Source organism: Myotis myotis, unplaced genomic scaffold (genome assembly GCF_014108235.1).
Source record: "Myotis myotis isolate mMyoMyo1 unplaced genomic scaffold, mMyoMyo1.p scaffold_m19_p_1, whole genome shotgun sequence".
Classification (NCBI taxonomy): domain Eukaryota; kingdom Metazoa; phylum Chordata; class Mammalia; order Chiroptera; family Vespertilionidae; genus Myotis; species Myotis myotis.
Window position 1 is genome coordinate 160,883,658 of NW_023416313.1, and position 10,595 is coordinate 160,894,252.

Genomic DNA, 10,595 nt, shown 5'->3' on the forward strand with positions numbered 1-10,595 from the left:
TCAATACACTAATGACTGAAAGGATGTGCCGCACCAGCACGGCCAAGGGTGAACCTCAGTGGGGGCGGCTGATAAAGCTTAGAATAGACAGACAAGAGAATGAAAGCTGGGTCTCGGTGGGAGGCTGCTTCTCTGAGAGACAGCGCCAGCGCCCACAAGCCGTGTCTTTATTTTATAGCAGATTCCACCAGGCAAAGTAAGGGCGTGGTCAAGATGTTTACAACATTCTCGTGGGTTTCCAATCCTACTTAATTACATGCACCTGAACTCTATCAAACCTACATCACTCAGGCACCTGGGGCCTCGTGTTCGGACCATAGGTTCAAGCTTACAACTACAGCTGTTGGCTATAATTGTGCTGGGAAGGCCCTGCCCTCCAAGCTGGGACTTGGCGTGGCAGTGAGAGGACTGTGCCCTCTCATCAGTCCAAGGCTCAAACCTGTCCAAACACTGTAGCTGCTCCCCACAAAAGGATAGTTTTTATGAGAGAGAACTACAACCCACTTGAGAAGATACAGTTGCCCTAGTTTGGCTCAGTGGATAGAGCGCTGGCTTGTGGACTGAAGGGTCCCAGGTTCAATTCCAGTCAAGGGTATGTACCTCGGTTGCAGGCTCAATCCCTAGCCCTGGTGGGGCGTGTGCAGGAGACAACCAATTGATGTGTCTCATATGGATGTTTCTCTCTGTCTCTCCCCCTTCCGTCCTCTCTCGAGAAATCAATGGGAAAATATCCTCAGGTGAGGATTAAAAAAAGAGAGAGAGAAGATACAGTTAACATGGGAATGAAGAGGAAAATAATTTAAAGTGAGATTCATTTTTAGACCCTACGTAATAGAAATGCTCCATGATGAAGAGAGTAGTTTGGCAGGTGATGGAACATGTGTAAAATAAGAAGGTATAAAACACTGGGGATTGTGCTATACCTAAATGCCCTTCCTAAAAGCATTTACTTAATTTTTTTAACAATAAGCTCTCCATATTTTCAGTCTTATCCCATATGGTCGTGCCTTTTTTTCTTCAGTTTTAATTCATCCTTTATTACCACTTCAACCCTAGATATTTTCATGTCATGTGTGGATTGTGAATATTCCCTTAACTTAAATTTCTACTTCCCAGACATCCTATACCGAATTGTACTTAGAATTAGTTTCTATTTGTTTCTTTTGATGCTATTTTCTTTTTTTGTTAATCCTCACCTGAGGATATTTTTTCCATTGATTTTTAGAGAGAGTGGAAGGGAGGAAAGGAGGTGGGAGGGAAAAACATTAAATGTGAAGCGAGATACATCAATTGGTTGCCTCCTGCAACCCAGATACGTGTGCCCTTGACCAGGAATCAAACCAGTGACCCTTCATTGCTGGGGCCAATGCTCCAAATACTGAGCAATGCTGACCAGAGCTGCTTTTTAAAAAAGTATTATTGATTTTTAGAGAGAGGAAGAGGGAGAGAGAATGAACATCAATATAAGAGCAAAACATCTATCAGCTGGCCCATGCACAACCTCTACTGGAGATTGAGCCTGAAACCCCGCATGTGCCCCAACTGGGGATCAAATCAGCAAGCTTTTAGTTCACGGGACAATGCCTAAACGACTGAGCCACACCGGCCAGGCAAATGCTATTTTCTTCAGGTCACTTTCTTACTAGAATATTAAGTTACCGTCGTCAGATTTATATTTCTCAGATTGATATCTAAGTTCCTTATTCTCCTTTTTAACTTTGTATCTGATGAAAGCTTTCCATTTCTGTACAACTTGCTAAATTCTATTTTAATATCTTACAGATGAAATAAATGGTGCCATTTATTAATTGCTTACTGTCATGGGCACTGTGCTGCCTTCTTATGTATCTTTTCACTATATCCTCCCAACATACCTGAAAGGTAGGAGGCCCATATTACAGATGAGAATAAATTGCTCTAATTCATAAAGCTACTAAATGACAGACTTTGGATTCAAACCAGGGTCTTTCTCATTCCGAGGCCTATAATCTTTTTTTTTTTTTTTTACTTTGGGAGGGGGGATAGGTTTTATTTATTGAGCACCTAACTCTGTGCTGGACAAAGTCTCTGCAAAGAGATTCTCAAGAATTGCAAGGCCTATAATCTTATTCAGTATTCTACAATGACTTCCACCCAAGCCCTAAAAGAATGTAGATGACTTAGGGCTGGTGGCCAATAGAATGTGGGTCTCCAGACCACAAGTCAACCTGCTTTGTCGGTTCATTTTTAAGTCTTAAATGCTTGTGTACTGTAACTTTGGATATATTACTTTAAATAGTACCTGCCATCAAGTAGTTCAGTCTAGCAAGAGACAGATGGATACAAAATGTGAGAAGTGCTATTGTAACAGATGGAGGAGCAGTTAATTCGACTTAGACTTAGAAAGGGGCTTAGACAGGGAAAGAGCATGTTAATAAGAGAGGGCATTTCTGGCTGACAAACCAATGTATAAAGGCAGTTAGAAGGACAGAAACATTGCACTGTGGATTTAAAGAGCAGAATAATCTGGTATGACTAGGCAGGCGAATGAGAGTGAAGAAAGGATATCTGGAAATAAGGTTGGGCCTAAGTTGTGAAAGGTAGTAGATAGGGTTGGGGATTTTTAAAAAATATTTTTTTTCTTGATTTCAGAGAGGGAGAGGGAGAGAGAGATAGAAACATAAAGAATGAGAGAGAATCATTGATCGGCTGCTTCCTACACACCCCACACTGGGGTTGAGCCCACAACCTGGGCATGTGCCCTGCCCAGGAACTGAACCATGACCTCTGGTTCATAGGTTGACACTCAACCACTGAGCCACACCGACTGGATGAGTTGGAGATTTTTTTAAAAACTCCAACTAGTAATTAAATGGCTGGGGACATTTAAGTTTAATTTATAAGTTCTTATTTATTAGATGATAAGTACTGATAAAATAGAGAAATGTTAATTGTCCATTTAACTAATCAATAAGATTGAAGTTTTTTGTTTTGTTTTTTATAAAACTCAAGAATGATAAACTATTCCTCCCCAAATTGAGAAACAAAAAATAACATGGGAAAAAGAATACCCAGACCAGACTGAAGGCCAGAGACTTCCTCATATAGATTAAATACTAGGCTCCTATGATCTCAAAGGTCAAACTAGGTTTGTAAAACAAGAACTATAAATATATTGTAAATAATAGCCCCTTGGACAAGACAAAACTTCAAAAAATGACAGATTCATATCAGTAACAATTTGAAACCATCTACCTTTGTACCTTCAGTTTCTCTTAATAAACATGGTTCCACTACCACAAGATGTTTATCAGTCACATGAAGGCATTGCAGTACTTATGCAATCTCAACATGAAACATTTCTTCCTAATCAGTTTATTTTCAAACAAAAGGCCATTTACAGATTAGTTTTCCTGTCTTCTATTAAAGGATGAACCTTTCTTCCAGCCAAAAAGTTCATTAAAAATTCTTTATTTAATATATTCTCTCATTCAGAGAATAAACTTGATAAACATAGGTTGTTTTAAAATACTATAGTTGCTTTTTGACAGGTAATTTGATTAGTAGAGTTATAAAATACAAAAAGGAGAAAAGGATTACCAGAAATAAGACATTATTTCTAACAAAGCTTCAGGAAAATCTTGATTATTAAAACCCTTGTATCTTACAAGTTTTGCATATATGGTTCCAGCTCTTCAGAGCCCTCTACCGATAAGGCACCTGCAATAGTAAAGAAGTTGCTACTGCAGCCTTGGGAACATGTCTTAGTGTTGTAGTGAAGCTTCTCTGACAAGGTACACTTTTAATCAAGACAGTCACATGTTTACGTACATCCTAAATTCCAAGTATAAATACTGTAATTGAACTGATGGACTGGAACAAAACACGGATGCTTAGATTAACCATAGCAGCCTCTCAACAAGTTATTTCAGTGTCATAAAAATGTGAAATGTTAACACAGAAGTGGGATGGCAGCCGATTTTATGAAAGCTCACTCACTGAAACTACTCATGAAATTTCAAGCTGTGGCGTGGAGCTCTTCTATTACCAGGCAGCATCCCCTCACTGTATAAATAGCAACTAGCTATTGGTTTCTTACAACCAAACTAATGATGAAGATCAGCATTGTCCATTGCCCTATTCATGACTCAAAATGGAGAATTCTTCCTGTCTGTTGATTCCTTTTAGCTTATTTAAGATAAGCTCTGGAAAGGAAAGAGATCAAATGCAATATAATCTCCTGGAGTATCAGCTCCTTACTGCAGACATCCTTGGCAGCAACAGGAGCCTTTGCTTCAGCCAGATTGCAGCAGGTTCCAAATTAACGTCCTATAAGGATTCCCACGCTGGTGGAGAACATCATGCAAACTTCTTCTTGGTGGCCGTGAACCTCTCCATGTACTAAAAGTCATGAAAGAAAAAATATATATATGTGCTGTTTTGGCATGAGCAAATATTAACCTTTTTCATATGATTTTTTTTTCCATTTAGGTTTTTATTGGATATGGTCCCTCATTTCCTACAAAATATACCTATTTTATTTTATTTTATTCATTTTTTTACAGAGAGGAAGGGAGAGAGATAGAGAGTTAGAAACATCGATGAGAGAGAAACATCGATCAGCTGCCTCCTGCACATCTCCCACTGGGGATGTGCCCGCAACCCAGGTACATGCCCTTGACCGGAATCGAACCTGGGACCCTTCAGTCCACAGGCCGACGCTCTATCCACTGAGCCAAACCGGTTTCGGCAAAATCTACCTATTTTAAATGCAAATCTAAAGTACATAGTTTTGGGGTCTGTTAAGCTTTTCTTTGATATTTTAATAGAAAACCTATCAAAAGACAAAGATGCTTTACACCGTCTAGAGAAAAAGTCATCTTGGTACAATACGAGTGTGTATACCAGTACATCTTGGTACAAGACTTTGGCTGACTCTTAGAACTCACCTCCAGAATGGGAAACAGATCCTGTTGACAAATAGGATTATCCATGCAGCCTGTGGCTATAAACATTCATGTGGGTCACTTCACCATTCTCTTCTCTGGAGCAGTGACTAGAAATGCAGAAGTATATGAATACATACCTTCTCATAGCCTTCTAGTTCTCGAAGTTTCTTTATTTCAAAAAGGTTGCCTTCCACAGCAAGCAGACAGATCTGGGAATCACTGAGGATGCTCTGTGGAAGCATGCTGAGCTCAAGGCAGTTCTCTTCCAGGCGAAGAACTTTAAGGCGAGGACAGCAAGATATCTTTACTGAGATCTGAGATATCTATTTAACAACAAAAAAGAATAATAGGAGAAAGTATAAGCACTGTAATGGTTGTTTTTTTACTAAATTAAAACAGAAAACCTTTACCTGACAATTTGTCCTAGTTCTCTTTTTACCGCCTCCATTTTCTTACTACCTACTCATTCCAGAAGCCTCTGTCATGTAGCATCTGTTACTACTCCTCCACTTTTTTGGGGGGTGGGGAAGGAGGACTTGCTTTTGGTACCAGTGGCTTTTTGGAAATAAAATTTTCTGATAATAAAAGCACTATTTATTATAGGAGACTTGAGAGTCAAGTTTTTAAATTTAAAGAAAAGAACTGCAATCTACCAGCAATAAACATTTTGGTACATTCACTGCCAATCTTTTATGAGTATATAAATGCTTGATTGTACTATCCCTTCCTTGAAACTTCCTACTGTATCTAAGTACTGAGTTTTTCTAACTTTTGAATAATTCCTCATTTTTAACTTCCTTTTTTTTTTTCGTCCTTTCTTGTTCCTATGGACATTTTTCAAGCAGTAGCCTCTATTATTTAATATCTGATCATCTGTCTAAACTGTCTCTTAGAAAGCTCATCCATTCATTCTTAAAGCCGTCATTTCTGTTAAGAATTCAAAATCTGTATCTACATTCAAACCTCTCACCTCTATTCCACTCCTCTCCAATTTTTAGTACATTTCCATTTGCACCATCATAATCAACTTAGCATGTCTATTCTCCACAGCATCACTCTTTTTTTGGGCCCTCAAATTCAATAACAAGCAAGTATTTTTAATTCATTCACCTCTTTGCCCATTAAATGCTCCAAGTCACCAAATATTTACTCCACCCGGTATCATCTCAGACTATCACCTGGAAACTTCTTAGAAGTGCAAACTCTCAAACCCCACCCCAGACCTACTGAATCAAAACATTGAGGGGTCAAGTGATCTCTTTTAACAAGCTCTCCTGGTTATTCTAAGGCACACTAAAATCTGAGAACCACTGGTAAAGGCATCAGCATAGGTGAATGTGGAATGAGTGCTCAACTAATACTTGTTGCTTAACAATTTTTTTTAAGTTTTCCCCCCCACAAAATAGTCCAAGAAGCTCAAGAACATTCAAGAATATTCATATAAGCCCTACCGGGTTTGGCTCAGTGGATAGAGCGTTGGGTCCCAGGTTCCATTCCGGCCAAGGGCACATGCCTGGGTTGTGGGCTCGATCCCCAGTGTGGGGCGTGCAGGAGGCAGCCAATCATCAATTCTCTCTCATCATTGATGTTTCTTTCTCTCCCTCTCCCTTCCTCACTGAAATCAAAAATATATTTTAAAAAAATAATATTCATTTAAGGAAAAGAGGAGGCTAATATCTTCAAAGACAGACTGAATTTCATAAATAAGGTCATTACAATCTAGGATAATTTTGTCCCAATAAAACTTTATGCAATGATTGGAATAGTCTGTATTTGTGCTACCCAATATGGTAGCCCAGTGTCACACATGGTGTTTGAACACTTCAAATATGGCTTGTGGCAACTGAGGAACTGAATTTTGAATTCAAATGAATTTTAATAGCCACATGTGGCTAATGGTTACTGTATTGGACTGCAGATCTAGAAGTATAGACACTAGAAAAACTAAAGGCCACCCATCTCACTATGTTTAATGTTTCAACATCTGTGTCTTATGTCTAAACCAAAGATTGTTTCTCTAGTTATACATAATAATCAAAGAGCTTCCGAAGTAATGGAAACAAATTTCAAATATGACAAGCAAAGCTGTCCAACAAGGAAATGAGCTATCTCCAGAATGCCTATTGCTGATGGTTTCTTAGCAAAAGCAGAACACACATTGACAAAGATGTCCAAAAAAGGACAACAGATTACCTCAAATGTCTAACTGTGAGAACGTATGAGTATAAGCCTCTTTTCCACTCTATCTTTCTGGCAGCTCCATATATATATACATACATATATGTATACTAGAGGCCCGGTGCACAAAAATTTGTGCACTTGGGGGAGGAGAGGGGTACCTCAGCCTGGCCTGTGCCCTCTCGCAGTCTGGGGCCCCTCGGGAGATAACGACCTGCTGGCTTAGGCCTGCTCCCAGGTGGTAGAGGGCAGGCCCAATCCCTAGGTGCAGCCCCTGGTCAGGCTCAGAGCAGGGCCGATTGGGGAATTGGGGCGCCGCCCCGTCACACTCAAGGCAGGGTCGATGGGGAGGTTGCGATGCCACCCTCAGTCACGCTCAGGGTAGGGCCGATTGGGGGGTTAGGGCACCGCCCCGTCACACTCAAGGCAGGGTCGATGGGGAGGTTGCTGCGCCACCCCTTGTCACACACGGAGCAGGGCCAATCAGGGGGTTGGGGCGCTGCCCCATGTCACGCACAGAGCAGGGCCGATCAGGGGGTTGGGGAGCACCCCCCTGTCACGCACAGAGCAGGGCCGATCAGGGGGTTGGGGCGCTGCCACTGTCACACTCAGGGCAGGGCCGATGGGGACGTTATGGCTCTACCCCGTCACACACAGAGCAGGGCCCATGGGGTGGGGGGGTTGGGGCACCACACTCTGTCACACACAGAGCCGCAGGGTGATCAGGGGGTTGGGGAGCTCCCCCCTATCAGGCACAGAGCAGGGCCGATCAGGGGGTTGGGGCGCCTTCCCCTGTCACACACAGAGCAGCAGGGCGATCAGGGGGTTTGGGCGCTGCCCCTGTCACGCTGATCCCAGTGCCGGGAGGCCTCTCAGTTCCGCTAATCCCGGTGCTGGGAGGCATATTACCCTTTTAGTATATAGAATAGAGGCCTGGTGCATGGGTGGGGACCAGCTGGTTTGCCCTGAAGGGTGTCCTGGATCAGGGTGGGGGTCCCCACTGGGGTGCCTGGCCAGCCTGGATGAGGGGATGATGGCTATTTGCAGCTGGTCACACAGCCTTCAGGGTGGGGGTCCCCACTGGGGTGCCTGGCCAGTCTGGGTGAGGGGCTGAGGGCTGTTTTCAGGCTGGGACTGAAGCTCCCAACTGCTCCTTTTTTTCTTTTTATTCTGGGCTAGCTTTAGCTCTGAGGCTTGGCTCCAGCTCTGAGGCCTCAGCTGCTGAAAACAGGTATCTGGTTTGTTTCAGTTCTATAATCGAAACTCTGTATCAACTCCAGCTCTGAGATCCCAGCTCTCTGAAAGCTGGTTTCTGGGGTTTTGTTTAGCTTCTATATTTGTTACAATGTTTTTTAAACTGTAAGCTCAGAGGCCAGCAAGGCAGGCGGGGAACGTTGGAGTCCTCCGTCACTGAAGCATGCAAGCCTCATGTTAGTTTCAAGCTGCCTGGCTGCTGGCCGCCACCTTGGCTGGCAGTTAATTTGCATATCGCCCTGATTAGCCAATGGGTAGGGTAGTGGTCGTACGCCAATTACCATGTTTCTCTTTTATTAGAGGATTACTGATTTCAGAAAGGGAGAGGGAGAGAGAGAAACATCAATGATGAAAGAGAACCATTGATCGGCTGCCTCCTGCACTCAAGCCCGCAACCGGGGCATATGACTTGACCGGGAATTGAACAGTGACCTCCTGGTCCATAGGTCAACACTCAACCACTGAGCCACGCTGGCTGGGCCTGACAGCTCCTTGTTAGATGACTGGAGACATGTTTGAAAAGCATCTGAAGAACTCTTCAAGATTTGTGAGACAGTAGTTTAACTTTTGAAGTTAGCACCCCGTTACCCATCCCAACCTCTGTAAAATACCTACACAACCAACACAACCAGTGTGTCAACTCTCTCCACAGGACTTTGGGCCTTGAAATTAGCCCAGCCCATAGAATATACTTCTCATCCAGCTTCTGATGCCCAGCTCCATGATTACAGTTTAGAGAAAAACATTATTCAGGATATATATTAGAAAGGAACCCTTAAGCTCTCGACCTGGTTCTGGTTGAGGTTGAGTTCGATGACCTGCAGCTCCCCCACTATGTCAGGTATGCTCCGAATCTGGTTCTTGGAGAGATCCACCACATCCAGGTGCTGCAGGTTACAAAGTTGGGGTGGTAGTGCTCGCAGCTGGTTCCCAGAGAGGCTCAGGGTCTTGAGGGCAGACAGTTGCCCAAAGGTAGATGGCAACTCTCTCAAGTGATTGTTGTTCAGGCTTAGCGTCTCCAGTTTTTTCAGATTGCATAACTCACCAGGAAGAACAGCTGGCAAAGAAAAAAAAAACAGAAACCTGAATCTGATACAGCTGAAACCGCCTCTGATGAAGTTTATAAAAGCTACATGGCAGCCTGCTATGCCTCTTGTTAATATACACAGAATTCCCACGTGTGCCATTTTTAAGTATTGCATTTTTACCAACATAGTCCTCAGAAAGGGAGAGTGCCATCAAAATGCAAGAAAGCGTGTATGTGTATAGTTTGTGCAGGAGCCTCCGCACAACCTGACAGCAATTTCGTGGCGTTTGGAAAGTCCCTCCCCTCCCATTGCCCCGCCCAAATCTCCCCAGTCCCAATCCTTTTACCACCAGAGGCGGCTTGTAGATGTAACTACAGGAAAGAGAAAACTTCAGGGACTCTGACATTCTCCTGCGTCTGGAGCAGCCGGAACGGTTTCATAACAAAACATTAGCTTGTAAGAGAACACCACCCTCCTTCACAGCCGACCGTAGTAGCAAAAGCTACCGAGACGCCAGAGCCATACTCAGTTTGTTGTTGTTCAAGGAGAGGCTCTTGAGCAGCGTGAACTTCCCGATAATCACAGGCGGCAGGCTCTCGATCTTGTTGTTGGATAAGTCGATGGTCCTGAGATTGCTCGTCAGCTTCTGTAACTCTGAAGGGAACTGGAGAAAGGGGCTCACAGCGCGGAGAACCCCTCGCCGGTGAACTTCACCGCCCCCGCCACCCTTCCCCCGTGTAACCCCCAGTCCGGTCCCTCCCAGCCTCACTCACCTCGGTCAGCCCACGGTCCTTCAGCTGAAAGACCCCGGTTTTCTGCGCGGTTTCCACGTGAGCGCGGAGGGCACTGTTTCCCATCCTGGCACCGCGGCTCGGGCCCCTGCGGGAAGGAAGTGCAGCTGTCACCGCGCGGTCCAGGCGCGCAGCCACCCCACCGGCCTCCCGGCTGCGCGCCCCCCCGCCGCCGGCACCTCCGGCAGAACTCGGAATCCGGGCGAGGAAGACAGGGAAGGGCAGGCGGCCCGACCACCAGGCCCTGCCGCTGCAGCAGCCGCTCCGAGGCTAGACGCCGCCAGAGCCCGCGGGGGACCCGGGAGCCCCGGACCTGCTCACTGCGGACTCCGGAGACGACCCGGGAGGCGCGCGAGCCTGCGGGGCGCTTCCCGGGCTTCCGCCTGAGCGGACACGCCCCGTGACGTCATCGAAGC

General features: G+C 44.5%; 1 protein-coding gene across 4 annotated transcripts; it reads right to left on the reverse strand.

Annotated features, from left to right (window-relative positions):
- Positions 1-2,935: 2,935 nt before the first annotated feature.
- On the reverse strand, positions 2,936-10,576 carry LRRC57 (leucine rich repeat containing 57). 4 transcript variants are annotated; one of them, XM_036298900.1, is made up of 7 exons: positions 10,493-10,576; positions 10,162-10,267; positions 9,914-10,052; positions 9,149-9,417; positions 5,066-5,251; positions 4,929-4,984; positions 2,938-4,380 (listed from the first exon to the last, which is right to left on the reverse strand). In XM_036298900.1, exons 2-7 carry the CDS (start codon positions 10,243-10,245, stop codon positions 4,275-4,277), a joined length of 840 nt encoding a protein of 279 aa, XP_036154793.1. In that variant the 5' UTR covers positions 10,246-10,267; positions 10,493-10,576; the 3' UTR covers positions 2,938-4,274. The 4 variants fall into 4 exon arrangements, with proteins under 4 accessions (XP_036154797.1, XP_036154805.1, XP_036154793.1 ...); XM_036298908.1 differs by having other exon boundaries at positions 10,359-10,529; XM_036298904.1 differs by lacking the exon at positions 4,929-4,984 and having other exon boundaries at positions 2,936-4,380; positions 10,493-10,575.
- Positions 10,577-10,595: the final 19 nt, after the last annotated feature.

Excerpts from the sequence above, each read along its gene's own strand:
- LRRC57 (XM_036298900.1), bottom strand. The coding sequence starts at position 10,245 with ATGGGAAACAGTGCCCTCCGCGCTCACGTGGAAACCGCGCAGAAAACC. Across the intron at positions 9,418-9,913 it reads CTTGAACAACAACAAACTGA|CTGTTCTTCCTGGTGAGTTA; the intron begins GTATGGCTCTGG and ends TTTCTTTGCCAG. Across the intron at positions 5,252-9,148 it reads TCAACCTCAACCAGAACCAG|ATATCTCAGATCTCAGTAAA; the intron begins GTCGAGAGCTTA and ends GTTGTTAAATAG.